General features: G+C 62.3%; 2 protein-coding genes across 2 annotated transcripts; both read left to right on the plus strand.

Moving 5' to 3' along the window:
• The first annotated feature begins 362 nt into the window (after positions 1-362).
• On the plus strand, positions 363-6,741 carry MTMR11 (myotubularin related protein 11). Its single transcript, XM_068175023.1, is given in 19 exon segments — positions 363-611; positions 614-793; positions 1,157-1,229; positions 1,307-1,384; positions 1,387-1,448; positions 1,559-1,821; positions 1,915-2,002; positions 2,081-2,169; positions 2,349-2,470; positions 2,563-2,626; positions 2,819-2,889; positions 2,968-3,105; positions 3,108-3,158; positions 3,809-3,978; positions 4,184-4,280; positions 4,283-4,378; positions 4,476-4,751; positions 4,754-4,860; positions 6,607-6,741. Coding segments are annotated over 19 exon segments (2,325 nt in total). The 5' UTR covers positions 363-407; the 3' UTR covers positions 6,703-6,741.
• A 399-nt stretch (positions 6,742-7,140) lies between these two features.
• SF3B4 (splicing factor 3b subunit 4) lies at positions 7,141-14,524 on the plus strand. The gene is given in 9 exon segments (XM_068174969.1): positions 7,141-7,221; positions 7,416-7,544; positions 8,746-8,901; positions 8,904-8,986; positions 8,988-9,135; positions 9,138-9,287; positions 12,337-12,531; positions 13,522-13,692; positions 14,065-14,524. Coding segments are annotated over 9 exon segments (1,251 nt in total). The 5' UTR covers positions 7,141-7,187; the 3' UTR covers positions 14,250-14,524.
• The last annotated feature ends 835 nt before the right edge of the window (positions 14,525-15,359 follow it).

The raw sequence follows: 15,359 nt of genomic DNA on the forward strand, positions 1-15,359 counted from the left end.
CGGGAGCGGGGCCAGCTTGGCTTGGGAGCCGGTGCTGGGCTGGGAGGAGAAGGCTCCGTGCTTCTGCCGTGAGTCACCGAGCAGCTTCTCCTGCCGTATGCCCGGGAGGGGCCCCGGGCCCCCATCCCGTACCGCTGCTGCCGGGTCTGGGGGTTCCCCTGCACTGGGCAGCGCTTGCGGGACCCCAGAACCGCCCGTCCCTGACGGGGTCGCTGGGTCTGTACCCCAACGCTGAACTTCTGGGGTGCCTGAGGCAGCCCCCCCCGCTCCCATCCGCTCGCGGAGCTCCCGGCCCCGGGCCCCCCTCCCCTTTCCCACCGCCGGTACCGGGCGCTGGGACGGCGGGGGGCGGAACGCCGGGATCCGAGGGGTCGGGATGGGTGGAATCCCGGGCCCCGAGGGGCGGGATGCCGGGGCAGGGATGCCAGGGGAGGGCGGGATGCCGGAGTGGAGGGCGGGATGCCGGAGCCGGGCCGGGCGCTCGGGGTTCTTTCCCGGGCCGCTCCGGCCCCGGCGCTCCGGGCCCGCCCGGCCAAAGTCCCTGCGCCATGAGCGGGGCCCCGGGCGGCCGCCGCCCGACCTTCCCCGGGCTCCCAGGTAGGGCCGGGGCCGGGGGCCGGGGGTTTTGGGGAGCCTCGGGGCGCTCGGAGCCCCGGACCCAGTGTCGGTCCCCGCAGGGGAGCGGGTGCTTGAGGAGGCGGCGGGCGCCCGGCAGCGCTGCGGGAACGGCGGCGGCTCCGTCCCGGGGACGCTGCTCTGCACCGACCGCCGCCTCGCCTTCCTGCCCGGCCAGGTGCGACGGGAACACCAGGAACACCGGGAATAGCGGGAGCGGGACCAGGAACGGGACCGCGGGGCCCCGCGCCGCCTGCCCAGGGGGACCCCTGCCCCGGCGCGACCCCATCCCAGCGCATCCCGGTCCCATTCCGAACCCATCCCACCGTACCCCGGCCCCCGGCTCAGCCCCACCCCACCGCACCCCCGACTCCCGTCCCAGCCCATCCCGGCTCCTTGACTGCGGGACCCGCCGTGCCCGCCCTGGGCACTCCTCACTGCAGGACATAGTGGGGGACAAGGCACATAGGGGCAGATCCGTCCCCACCACCCTCCTGGGACTGCTGCGGGGCAGCTTCCAGCCCTCCCCACTCTCCCACAGGCTCCTGGCTCCCGTGGCCTCCTCCACGCCGGGGACGAGGTGGCCCTGCCCTGCATCCACAAACTGGTGGCAGGTAATGGGGACACCTGGGGAGCTGGGCAGGTCTCGGGGCTCAGCGGGCCCTGACAGCCTCACCCCCCCCGACCCCAGCCAGCAGCTTCTCCAAGCCCAAGGTGCTGACGGCCGCCTCCACCCTCAAGTTCATCCCCGAGGAACTCGCCGTCTTCTGTCGGATTTCCGCCTGCTCCACTTCTACTTCCCCGAGAACGGCTTGGCTCCGCAGGCGTTCCGGGTACGCCCGGGAGGTGCAGAAGCGTTGTACCCTCGCTCTGGGGTACCCGCGGTTCCGAGGAAGCCTGGGGGGGCTCACACCCCACACCCCACCCCTGGCTGCCCTCGCAGGTGGCCAACGCCATCGCCCAGGCACGGGAGGCGGCTGCGTGGCTGGGGGACGCTGCCGAGGGACGCGATGGCTGGGCCAGCCCTGGCGAAGCCACCCCAGAGGCGGGGGAGGAGGAGGATGAGGAGGAGGAGGAGGAGGAGGAAGGCTCGTCCACCGTGCTGCTCTTCGAGAGCCTGCGGGACTGGGAGAAGGAGCTGCAGCGTCTCGGCGCTGCGGGCTGGAGGGTGAGCGCCGTCAACGAGCGCTTCGACATGGCCCCGAGGTACAGCCCCGGGGGTCCCCCAGCGCTGTCTGAGCCACTGGAAATGGCACCTGAGATTTGGGGGACCCCACCCCTTGTCCCACCTTCCCACAGCCTCCCCCAGTACCTCTGGGTGCCCAGTGGGCTTCTGGACCACGACCTCAAGCGAACCTTTGCCCACTTTCAGGAGCGACGGGTGCCTGTGAGTGCCTGGGCAGGGCCCGGCGGGGTGGGGGCACTGGGAGGGGGACGTGGGGGCGACACCCCGTTTCTCTTGCAGCGCCTGTGCTGGCACCAGCCGGGTGGGGGGGACCTGCTGAGAGGCGCCGGCTTTCACCCGGCCTCAGAGCCAGGCAGCGAGGACGTGAGGTGGGTGCCAGGGGGCCCGGGGCGGGGGCTGAGGGTGTGCCCCCGGCCCGGCCCCACCTGGGGCTCTCTGTGCCCCCGGCCCGGCCCCACCTGGGGCTCCCTGTGCCCCCGGCCCGGCCCCACCTGGGGCTCCCTGTGCCCCCGGCCCGGCCCCACCTGGGGCTCCCTGTGCCCCCCAGGTGCCTGGAGGCGCTGCTGCTGGGGGACCGCGGGCCCTGCGTGTTGGCCGACACGGCCGAGCTGCCCACGCTGGCCGACATCCAGCTCGCCCACCTGAGGCTGCGGGCGCTCTGCCTGCCTGGTAAGTGGCACCGGGCGGACCCTGAGGACCCGCGAACCCCCCTGGGGGGCTGGGTTTCCCCCCTTTGAAACCCCATCCCGTGGGGATCCCAGGCGCGGTGGCAGAGGAGAAGTGGCTCTCGGCCCTGGAGGGGACACGCTGGTTGGACCACGTCCGGTGAGCAGGGGGTCTTTGGGGTGCAGGGTGGTATTGTGGGCAAAATTCACCCTAAACCCACGGTGGAATGTCGCCCCCCGAGCCCACCTGGCACCGTGGGGTGATGGGGGCATTGTGGTGGGTGCGTGAGCCACCCGAGTGGGTGACTGTGACATTTTGGGGTGCCCTGAATCCCTGTTTTTTTCCCCCCAGCTCCTGCCTGAGAAAAGCAGTGGAGGTGGCGTCGCTGCTGGCAGGGAAGCGCTGCTCCGTGGTCCTGCAAGGTGGGGGGCTGGAAAAGGATGGGAGGGGGCTGGAAAGGGGGACAAGGGGACACCCCCTCACCACCTTGCTCCCCCCAGAACCCTCGGACCGGGACCTGAACTGCCTCCTGGCCTCTCTGGTGCAGCTCCTGGGCGACCCCCACGCCCGCTCCCTGCCCGGCTTCCAGAGCCTGGTGCAGCGGGAGTGGGTGGCAGCCGGGCACCCCTTCCCACGCCGGCTGGGCTGCTCTGCCGGGACAGCCCTCGGGAGGAGGTGAGACCCCATTCCTGTCCCAGCGGGGTGACAGGAGCTGGGGAGGAGCTGGGGAGGAGGTGAGACCCCCATTCCTGTCCCAGCGGGGGTGACAGGAGCTGGGGAGGAGGTGAGACCCCATTCCTGTCCCAGCGGGGTGACAGGAGCTGGGACAGGAGCTGGGGAGGAGGTGAGACCCCCATTCCTGTCCCAGCGGGGTGACAGGAGCTGGGGAGGAGGTGAGACCCCCATTCCTGCTCCAGCGGGGTGACAGGAGCTGGGACAGGAATGGGAGGAGGTGAGACCCCCATTCCTGCTCCAGCGGGGTGACAGGAGCTGGGACAGGAATGGGGAGGAGGTGAGACCCCCATTCCTGTCCTGGGGAGCTGGGGAGGAGGTGAGACCCCCATTCCTGCTCCAGCGGGGTGACAGGAGCTGGGACAGGAGCTGGGGAGGAGGTGAGACCCCCATTCCTGCTCCAGCGGGGTGACAGGAGCTGGGGAGGAGGTGAGACCCCCATTCCTGTCCCAGCAGGGTGACAGGAGCTGGGACAGGAGCTGGGGAGGAGGTGAGACCCCCATTCCTGTCCTGGGGAGCTGGGGAGGAGGTGAGACCCCCATTCCTGCTCCAGCGGGGTGACAGGAGCTGGGAGGAGGTGAGACCCCCCCATCTCGTGTTTCCCCCCAGGCCCCGTGTTCCTGCTGTTCCTGGACTGCACGTGGCAGCTCCTGCGGCAATTCCCGGCGGATTTTGGCTTCACGGAGGCTTTTCTCCTGGCGCTGCACGACAGCAGCTTCAGCCCCTACTTCAGCACCTTCCGCTTCAGCTGCCAGCGCCAGCGGGGCCGCAGCAGCATGGTGAGGGCCAGGGGCGCACTGCTGCGCCCCCAAACCCCCCCATTTCACCCCTTCTCCTCACCCTCACTTTCTCCATCCCCATTCCCAAACTGGGGACAGGCACCCCCAGGTCTCCCATCTTACCCCTTCTTTCCCCTCTGCGCTCCGTGCCTCAGTTTCCCCATCCCAAATAAGGCACTGAGTTCCCAACCACTTCCCCCCGCAGCCCCGGCTCCCCAGCCAGACCTACCGGCCCATGGGGGGCTGGCAGGAGCCCGGGGGGCGCAGGGGAGGCCCCCACCCCTGCGCCTTCCCCCCGGTCTGGCCTGGCGCCGGCGCTACACCCGGCAGCAGCGGGAGCAGTTCCGGAACCCCGCGGGCCCCCCGGGCCCCGCTGAGTCCCTGACCCCCGGCACGGTGAGTGTGGCTGCCCTTGGGGGCGGGGGCTGCACCCTTCCTTTGCCTCCCTTTTTCCCTTAATCCCTATTTTTCCCGCCCCGATTCCCTCTTTCTTTCAGCCCCTTTGATTCCTAACTCCCGTTTTCTCACCCCGCTTTTCCTCCCCCCGTTTCCCCCTCACCCCTTTTTTTTTTTGTTTCCCCTCCGATTTTCCCTAAAATCCCTGTTCCCCCTTTGCCAGCCCGCAGGCCCCTGCCCGCGGGCGGGTGCCAGGCTGGTGCTGACGCTGGCCAAGGGCTCCTTGTGCCCCCACGCCCTGCCCTGGTGGAGCCGCCCCGCCCCGCGCCCCCCAGTGCGGGTGTCCCCCACCCCAGACAGCCAGGGGACACACGGGGGCTCCTGGGGAGCTGCCGGCCCCAGCCGGGGCTGCTCCTGCCCTGCACGGCCGCGCCCTGCGTGCACCTCTGGCACCGCTGCTACCTCAGGGGGCTGCCCCAGGAACAGGTACGGGGAAACTGAGGCACGGGGGAGGGCTGGGGAATGGGGGTGGATGATGGGTGATGGATGGATGGATGATGGATGGATGGATGATGGATGATGGATGGATGATGGATGGATTGATGGATGGATGGATGGATGATGGATGGATGGATGATGGATGGATGACGGATGGATGATGGATGATGGATGGATGGATGGATGGATGGATGATGGATGATGGATGGATGGATGATGGATGGATGATGGATGGATGATGGATGATGGATGGATGATGGATGGATGATGGATGATGGATGGATGATGGATGGATGATGGATGGATGGATGATGGATGGATGATGGATGGATGATGGATGGATGATGGATGGATGGATGGATGGATGGATGGATGGATGGATGATGGATGGATGGATGATGGATGGATGACGGATGGATGATGGATGATGGATGGATGATGGATGGATGATGGATGGATGGATGGATGGATGGATGGATGATGGATGGATGCATGGGATGGATGGATGATGGATGGATGATGGATGGATGGATGATGGATGGATGATGGATGGGATGGATGATGGATGGATGGATGATGGATGGATGGATGATGGATGATATGGATGGATGGATGATGATGATGGATGGATGGATGATGGATGGATGATGGATGGATGATGGATGATGGATGGATGGATGATGGATGATGGATGATGGATGGATGATGGATGGATGATGGATGGATGGATGATGGATGGATGATGGATGGATGATGGATGGATGATGGATGGATGGATGATGGATGGATGATGGATGGATGATGGATGATGGATGGATGATGGATGGATGGATGGATGATGGATGGATGATGGATGATGGATGATGGATGGATGGATGATGGATGGATGATGGATGGATGATGGATGGATGGATGATGGACGATGGATGGATGATGGATGGATGATGGATGGATGATGGATGGATGGATGGATGGATGATGGACGATGGATGGATGATGGATGGATGATGGATGATGCATGAATGGATGATGGATGGATGATGGATGATGGATGGATGATGGACGATGGATGGATGGATGATGGATGGATGGATGGATGATGGATTATGGATGATGGATGGATGATGGACGATGGATGGATGGATGATGGATGGATGATGGATGGATGATGGATGGATGGATGATGGACGATGGATGGATGATGGATGGATGATGGATGGATGGATGATGGATGGATGGATGATGGATGGATGATGGATGGAGGGATGGATGGATGGATGGATGGATGATGGATGGATGGATGGATGGATGATGGATGGATGATGGATGGATGATGGATGGATGATGGATGGATGATGGATGATGCATGAATGGATGATGGATGGATGATGGATGGATGGATGGATGGATGATGGATGGATGATGGACGATGGATGGATGGATGATGGATGGATGGATGGATGATGGATTATGGATGATGGATGGATGATGGACGATGGATGGATGGATGGATGGACGATGGATGGATGGATGGATGGACAGACGGACCCCATGTCCATCCATCCTCCCCCGTCTGTTTTCCTCTCCTGTGGACCTTCTCCCCGTGTTACCATCCTTGTGTCCCTGTGCCATGACGAGCCCTCCACCTCTCCGTGTCCTGGTCCCTGTGCTCCTGTCCCGTTCCCGTCCCGTGTCCTGCGTCCCCACGCCGTGCCGGACGTGCTCTCTCTGCAGCGTGGCCGCTTGGCCCCATCCCTGGCCGGGCTGGCCGAGGAGCTGCAGCTGCTCCAGGACCGTCTCCGTGCCTGGAACCTGCGGAGACCCCACTGAGACCCCGAGGGCACCTGATCCTCCCCGGGACCGCTCGGGCCTTGGGGGCTCTGAACAGCCCGGTGCCTCCGGCTGCTCCCGACTGCCTCCGGGTGCTTGGCAGTGCCGGCAAGGGCGGAGCGGCGGCTCCCGAGGCCTCCCCGCTGCTGGACGGACGCTGCGGTGCGGGCTCTCGGTTTTCCATTAAATTTGTGCCGCCTCCATGAGGCTCCAGCAGGGCTCAGCGATGGGGATGGGATGGGGACGCTGCGGGAGCCCAGACCTGGGACACCTCCGCCGCTGGGATCATGGGGGCACTGAGGGCCCTCCTGGCCATGTCGCGACAGAAGGGCCCCGTCGCGACAGAAGGAAGGGCAGCGGCCCCCTGCCCTCACCCAAGATGGCGGCCGCGCCTTCCCCTCACGACGCCACTTCCGGCCGCCGTCCCGCCGACGCCAGGCTTGCGCCGTGACGTCGCTGGCGCCGCGCGCGCGGAGCGGCACAAGATGGCGGCGGGGCCGATCTCGGAGAGGAACCAGGGTGGGGGCGGCGGGAGCGGCCCGGCGGCACCGGGGGCACGGCGGGGCCCGGGGAGCGCCGGCGGGGACCTTGGGGCGCACCAGGGGCGTGCGGGCTGCTGGGGAGGGCTCTGTGGGGAGTCCTTGGGGGCGCTGTCGCGGCGGACGCGGGTTGGTGGCGGGTTTTGGCTGGAGTCTGAGCGCGGTTCCTCGCAGATGCCACGGTGTACGTGGGGGGCCTGGACGAGAAGGTCAGCGAGCCCCTGCTCTGGGAGCTCTTCCTGCAGGCCGGGCCGGTGGTCAACACGCACATGCCCAAGGACCGCGTCACGGGCCAGCACCAGGGTGAGGGAGCCCCGAAATGGCAGCGGGGGAGATGGGGAGTGGGAGATGGGGGTGGGATCGGGCTGTGGGATCTGGGTGTGGGAGATGGGAGTGGGATCGGGCTGTGGGATCGGGCTGTGGGATCTGGGTGTGGGATCTGGGTGTGGGAGATGGGGAGTGGGAGATGGGAGTGGGATCGGGCTGTGGGATCGGTGTGGGATCGGGCTGTGGGAGATGGGGAGTGGGAGATGGGGGTGGGAGATGGGAGTGGGATCGGGCTGTGGGATCGGTGTGGGATCGGGCTGTGGGAGATGGGGAGTGGGAGATGGGGGTGGGATCGGGCTGTGGGATCGGGCTGTAGGATCGGTGTGGGATCGGTGTGGGATCCGGGTGTGGGATCGGTGTGGGATCGGGCTGTGGGATCTGGGTGTGGGAGATGGGGAGTGGGATCTGGGTGTGGGATCTGGGGAGTGGGAGATGGGTGTGGGATCCGGCTGTGGGATCGGGCTCTGGGATCTGGCTGTGGGAGATGGGGAGTGGGGAGATGGGGAGTGGGATCAGGCTGTGGGATCGGTGTGGGATCGGACTCTGTGATCAGGTTGTGGGATCGGGCTTTGGGATCCGGGTGTGGGATCGGGCTGTGGGATTTGGGGTGTGGGATCTGGGTGTTGGAATCGGCTGTGGGATCGGACTCTGTGATCAGGTTGTGGGATCAGGCTCTGGGATCCGGGTGTGGGATTGGGCTGTGGGATCGGGCTGTGAGATCTGGGTGTGGGATCGGGCTGTGGGATCTGGGTGTGGGATCGGGCTGTGGGATTGGACTCTGTGATCAGGTTGTGGGATCAGGCTCTGGGATCCGGGTGTGGGGATTGGGCTGTGGGATCGGGCTGTGGGATCTGGGTGTGGGATCGGACTCTGTGATCAGGTTGTGGGATCGGACTCTGTGATCAGGCTGTGGGATCAGGCTGTGGATCGGGCTGTGGGATCTGGGGGGGATCATCCTCTGTCCCTCAGGAGGTGTTGGTTTAGATCAAGTGGGGATTGACTGGAGGCTCAGGCGGGTATAAAATAAAATCCGGGGGGGTTTCAGTCGATAATTAAATGGGGTTTTCAGTGAGCTGGGTGTTTTACATCAAAGCGGGGTGTGTGGGGGGTGTCTTTGTGTCCCGGAGTCGTTTTTGGGGTCTCTTGCCCCACCCCGAGCCCCTTTGGCGTCCCCCAGGCTACGGCTTCGTGGAGTTCCTGAGCGAGGAGGACGCCGACTACGCCATCAAGATCATGAACATGATCAAGCTCTACGGCAAACCCATCCGGGTGAACAAAGCCTCGGCCCACAACAAGAACCTGGACGTGGGCGCCAACATCTTCATCGGCAACCTGGACCGGAGATCGACGAGAAGCTGCTCTACGACACCTTCAGCGCCTTCGGCGTCATCCTGCAGACCCCCAAGATCATGAGGGACCCCCGACACGGGCAACTCCAAGGGCTACGCCTTCATCAACTTCGCCAGCTTCGACGCCTCGGACGCGGCCATCGAGGCCATGAACGGGCAGTACCTGTGCAACCGGCCCATCACCGTGTCCTACGCCTTCAAGAAGGACTCCAAGGGCGAGCGCACGGCTCGGCGGCCGAGCGGCTGCTGGCGGCCCAGAACCCCCTGTCGCAGGCCGACCGGCCCCACCAGCTGTTCGCCGACGCGCCGCCGCCCCCGTCGGTGCCCGCGCCCGTGGTCACCGCGCTGGGGCCCGGGGTGACGCCGCCAGGTGGGTGGCACGGCTGGCTGGGGCGGGGCGAGCGGCACTGGCGCGCAATTCCCGCCTCTGGGCCGGGTTTTTGGGGTTTTAGTTTTGCCTCCTGGCATACTTTGAGCACCTGCATGGGGAGGGGCTCTTTCCCAATTTTTTGGGGTTTTTTCCCCAAATTTTTTGGTTTTTTTTCCCAAATTTTTGGGGTTTTTTCCCAAATTTTTGGGGGTTTTTTCCCCATTTTTTTCGGATTTTTTCTCCAAATTTTTGGGTTGTTTTTCCAAATTTTTAGGGATTTTTTTCCCCGAATTTTTTGGGTTTTTTTTTCCCCAAATTTTTGGGGGTTTTTTTCCCCAAATTTTTGGGGTTTTTTTCCCAAATTTTTGGGGTTTTTTTCACTATTATTTTGGGGTTTTTCCCCCAATTTTTTGGGGTTTTTTTCACAATTTTTTGGGGTTTTTTTCCCAATTTTTTTGGGGTTTTTTCCCAAATTTTTGGGGTTTTTTTCCCAAATTTTTGAGGGTTTTCTCCCAAATTATGGTTTTTTTTCCCAATTTTTTTTTCCATATTTTTTGGGGTTTTTTTTCCCAAATTTTATGGGTTTTTTTTCCCAAATTTTTTGGGGTTTTTTTCCCCGAATTTTTTTGGGTTTTTTTCCCAAATTTTTGGGTTTTTTTTTCCTCCTTTTGGGGTTTTTTCCCCACATTTCTCCCAAAGGGAGACTCAGGGGTGACCTCGTCACCTCCACAGCTTCTTGGAGAAATGGTTGGAGTCAGGTGGGGTTGGGCTCTTTCTCCAGCAGCTGACAGAGCAAGAGGTCGCAGTCTCCAGCTGCGTCGAGGGCAATAGAGGTTGGATGTCAGGAAAAAGTTTTTTATGGAAAGGGTGATAAAGTTCTGGAGTGGCTGCCCGGGGAGGTGTGGTGGAGTCCCCATCCCTGGGTGTGTGTGGAAAAAACGCCGGGATGTGGCACTGGGTGCCAGGGTTGAGTTTGTCCTTGGGGCTGGGCTGGCCTCCATCATCTCCAAGGTTTCCTCCGCGCCGGCCCTTCTGTGAATTCCGTGATTCCCGTTGAATTCCGTGATTCCCGTTGCGTTCCAGGCCTGCCTCCCCCCGGCTCCTTCCCGCTGGGTGCCAGGGTTGAGTTTTTCCTTGGGGCTGGGCTCCAAGGTTTCCTCCACCCCGGCCCTTCTGTGAATTCCATGATTCCCGTTGCGTTCCAGGCCTGCCTCCCCCTGGCTCCTTCCCACTGGGTGCCAGGGTTGAGTTTGTCCTTGGGGCTGGGCTCCAAGGTTTCCTCCACCCCGGCCCTTCTGTGAATTCCGTGATTCCCGTTGAATTCCGTGATTCCCGTTGCGCTCCAGGCCTGCTTCCCCCTGGCTCCTTCCCACTGGGTGCCAGGGTTGAATTTGTCCTTGGGGCTGGGCTCCAAGGTTTCCTCCACCCCGGCCCTTCTGTGAATTCCATGATTCCCGTTGCGTTCCAGGCCTGCCTCCCCCCGGCTCCTTCCCACTGGGTGCCAGGGTTGAGTTTTTCCTTGGGGCTGGGCTCCAAGGTTTCCTCCATCCCGGCCCTTCTGTGAATTCCGTGATTCCCGTTGCGTTCCAGGCCTGCCTCCCCCCGGCTCCTTCCCACTGGGTGCCAGGGTTGAGTTTGTCCTTGGGGCTGGGCTGGCCTCCATCATCTCCAAGGTTTCCTCCACCCTGGCCCTTCTGTGAATTCCGTGATTCCCGTTGAATTCCGTGATTCCTGTTGCGTTCCAGGCCTGCCTGCCCCTGGCTCCTTCCCACTGGGTGCCAGGGTTGAGTTTGTCCTTGGGGTTGGGCTGGCCTCCATCATCTCTGAGCTCTGCTCCGCCCCGGCCCTTCTGTGAATTCCGTGATTCACGTTGAATTCCGTGATTCCCGTTGCGCTCCAGGCCTGCCTCCCCCCGGCTCCTTCCCACTGGGTGCCAGGGTTGAGTTTGTCCTTGGGGCTGGGCTCCAAGGTTTCCTCCACCCTGGCCCTTCTGTGAATTCCATGATTCCCGTTGAATTCCGTGATTCCCGTTGCGTTCCAGGCCTGCCTCCGCCCGGCTCCTTCCCACTGGGTGCCGGGGTTGAGTTTGTCCTTGGGGCTGGGCTCCAAGGTTTCCTCCATCCTGGCCCTTCTGTGAATTCCGTGATTCCCGTTGAATTCTGTGATTCCCGTTGCGTTCCAGGCCTGCCTCCCCCCGGCTCCTTCCCACTGGGTGCCAGGGTTGAGTTTGTCCTTGGGGTTGGGCTGGCCTCCATCATCTCTGAGCTCTCCTCCGCCCCGGCCCTTCTGTGAATTCCGTGATTCCCGTTCCGTTCCAGGCCTGCCTCCCCCCGGCTCCTTCCCACTGGGTGCCAGGGTTGAGTTTGTCCTTGGGGCTGCTGGGCTGGCCTCCATCATCTCCAAGGTTTCCTCCACGCCGGCCCTTCTGTGAATTCCGTGATTCCCGTTGAATTCCGTGATTCCCGTTGCGTTCCAGGCCTGCCTCCCCCCGGCTCCTTCCCGCTGGGTGCCAGGGTTGAGTTTGTCCTTGGGGCTGGGCTCCAAGGTTTCCTCCACCCTGGCCCTTCTGTGAATTCCGTGATTCCCGTTGAATTCTGTGATTCCCGTTGCGTTCCAGGCCTGCCTCCCCCTGGCTCCTTCCCACTGGGTGCCAGGGTTGAGTTTGTCCTTGGGGTTGGGCTGGCCTCCATCATCTCTGAGCTCTGCTCCGCCCCGGCCCTTCTGTGAATTCCATGATTCCCGTTGAATTCCGTGATTCCCTTTGCGTTCCAGGCCTGCCTCCCCCCAGCTCCTTCCCACTGGGTGCCAGGGTTGAGTTTGTCCTTGGGGCTGGGCTCCAAGGTTTCCTCCACCCCGGCCCTTCTGTGAATTCCATGATTCCCGTTGAATTCCGTGATTCCCGTTGCGTTCCAGGCCTGCCTCCCCCCGGCTCCTTCCCACTGGGTGCCAGGGTTGAGTTTGTCCTTGGGGCTGGGCTGGCCTTTATCATCTCCAAGGTTTCCTCCACCCTGGCCCTTCTGTGAATTCCGTGATTCCCGTTCCGTTCCAGGCCTGCCTCCCCCCGGCTCCTTCCCGCCGCCCGTGCCGCCGCCCGGAGCGCTGCCCCCGGGGATGCCCCCGGCCATGCCCCCGCCGCCGATGCCACCGGGCGCCGGAGCCCCGGGACCGCCGTCGGGAGCCGCCCCCGCCGGGGGACACCCCCCTCACCCACACCCCTTCCCTCCGGGAGGGATGCACCACCCAGGTACGGGGCTGGGAGGGGCGGGCATCGGCATCTCCTCCTCTTTTTGTCTTTCCTACCCTTTTCCTTCCCTCCCAATTCCTGCTGCACCCTTCAAACAATTCCAACGTGAGCGAATTACTGGATTTCTGAATTAGAACTGATCAGCTGGCTGGTCCCTTCAAGTGCGGCATCCAGTAATTTTTTTTTTATAATTACTGAAATAATGCTGAAATATAGTCTGAGTGGGGGGGTTGTGATTGCTGAAGGATCCGGGGAATTCAGAAGGTTGTCGCTGTCTGGGAGGCACCTGAGCAGGGAGAAGTGGTTTTGCCTTGAGTTGGGAAGGTGTGGGATGCAGGGACACAGGAAGGAAGGAAGGCAGGAGCTGATTTTGGCATTAATAATTCCATGAAACCACTTTTTTTTCCCCTGTTTCCCCACTCTTTTGGTGCTGTGGTCCTGGGAAGGAGCTGTGTCTGCATCTCAGCTCTGTGTTCAAAAGCACAAGTGTTGTGAAATGTGCAGTTTAATGATTCTCTGGGCTTTGTTTGATCCCGTGGCTCCAGAGCCACCCTAATTAGGGAGCTTTGTGTGATCCTGCTCTGGCCACGCCAGGAACAGATGCTGCAGGGCCTGAGCAGAGCCAATTACACCTGGCCAGGGAAAACCAGGCTCAGGAGGAAGGAATCACTGGTTTGTTTGGGTTTTTTTAATGGGATAACTGGGAGAAAGGAAGTTTAGGGGGACCCTGGCAGCCTCCCAGAGCTGTCCAGATTCTTCAGGGATGGGGATTCCTCGCAGTCCCAGGGCTGCACACACTCTCTAGCCCATCTCTCCTCCCACCCGCTTGCATCCGAGCCCTTTCCTCTTGCTGTGAGCTCCGTGTTCCCTTCTCTTTCACCCCCTTTCTGGCAGCAGAAGCCCCTCTGCACCCACGAATTCCAGACCCAGCTGGAATTTTGATTCCTGGGGGGTGGTTTCCTGCCACCCCTAACTCCATCATCCCCCTAGGAATGCCACCCATGCAGGTGCACCACGGGCCACCTGGCATGGGGCAGCACCACCCAGGACCACCCGGCTCTGGAGGGCAGCCACCCCCCCGGCCCCCCCCGGGAATGCCACACCCCGGACCCCCCCCCATGGGGCTCCCCCCACGGGGGCCACATTTTGGATCTCCAATGGGTGAGTGGGGTCTGTTTTTGGGGGGCTCTGCTGTGGGGGAGGAGGAGGGGATGAAGCAAGACCTGGGGGACTTAGCACCCCCCCCAACTCTGGGGTCTTCACAGGGCTTCCTCGCTGTGACCCTACAAACCCCCCCACGGGGGTATCCACAGCTTTGGGGTGTTTCTGGGGGCCCGTTGTGCCCACGGCGGGGGTCTCGGGAGCAATTCCTGGTTTTGGGGTGCGTTTGCCAAGCTGGGGGTGGGGTGGGCACCTCCAGGGAAGTTTGGGGGGTGGCTTTGGGCCGGTGGAACGTGTTCCTCCAGGGGGTTTGTGGGGGGGGGGGTCTCTGTCCTTTCCCCCTGGCACTGACCCCATCCCTGTCCCCCACAGGTCACCCCGGGCCGCTGCCGCACCACGGGCTCCGCGGGCCGCCCCCGCTGATGCCACCCCACGGCTACAACGGGCCCCCCCGGCCCCCTCCCTACGGCTACCAGAGGGTCCCGCTGCCCCCTCGGCCGGCGCAGAGACCCCCTGGCGTCCCCCCCCGCGGGCCCCTGCGGGGACCCCTGCCCTGAGAGGTGGGGGGCTCTCTGCTCCCCATCCTCCCACAGCCCCTGGCATCAACATTCCCATCCCTGCCAAGGGCTGGGGGCCATCCCCTACTCCTCCCTTCCCTCCCCGTTTTTCCCCCCCATTTCTTTTTATAGTGTTAATTTTCCTCCCTCTCCCCATCTCCTCCTGTTTCTCTTCCCCTGGAAGCTTTTCCAAGCTCCCTCTTACTGGATTTTTGTTGGTTTTGTATGGAAAGCAGTGGCCACCCACTTGCAAATAAAGGATTTGGGAACCAAAAGGGTTTCTGGATTTGGGATGAGGCTCTGCTGAGATCTCTTCCCTGCTTGGGCCATCGGGAAGAACCAGGCTGGAGGGATTTGGGGCAGAGCTGATCCACGGTCTGATCCCTGCTCTCTTCAGCTGCTCCAAGGAAATGTCTGGATTCCCATTCTTGACCTGCCCAAATCCAGGGAGCTGAGGGTTGACTGTGGAATATTTTGGTGTCAAAGTTTAGACAAAGTCTAAGGGAAAGCCCAGGGAAATCTTCAAAAGGCTTGGGGTCCACAAACCCCTTCTGCTGCCCCTGGGCAGTGCCAGAGCCTCCAGGAGCTGGGAGTTTGTGGGGGGACATGGAAGTGGGAATTTGCTGCTTGCTTCCTTCTGCATCCCAGTGTTGTCTTCCTGTGGCCAGGTGGGAAGCCCTAGGGTCTGGATGGAATAGGAAGGGAAGGTTGGAACCCCCTCCTGACCCTTCACATCCAGAAATGTGGGGACAACCCCACGTGGACTGGTCGAGGGAGTGGATTTAGGTGTATGGGGTGGGAACGGGGGTTCCCTGTGGTGCTGAAGAGATCTCCAGTATCCAAAGAATCCTGTGTGGATGCAGGGAGCCCCAGGGTGGCATTTCCCTGCTCCTCAGTCATGGAAGCCACCAGGATCCCTCCGGCGCAGCCAATCTCCCTGCGTGGACACAATCATCATCCCCTGGGGGTATCCACTGTCACCCCCAGTTTTATCCCGTCTTCCCTGGTGTTATCCTGTCATTCCCAGTTACATCCCATCTTCCCCCTGCTTGCAGTCCGTTGTCAGCCTGATTTTCTCCCCTTTCCTCCCATTTTTACCCCGTCATCCCC

Source organism: Anomalospiza imberbis, chromosome 29 (assembly GCF_031753505.1).
Source record: "Anomalospiza imberbis isolate Cuckoo-Finch-1a 21T00152 chromosome 29, ASM3175350v1, whole genome shotgun sequence".
Classification (NCBI taxonomy): domain Eukaryota; kingdom Metazoa; phylum Chordata; class Aves; order Passeriformes; family Viduidae; genus Anomalospiza; species Anomalospiza imberbis.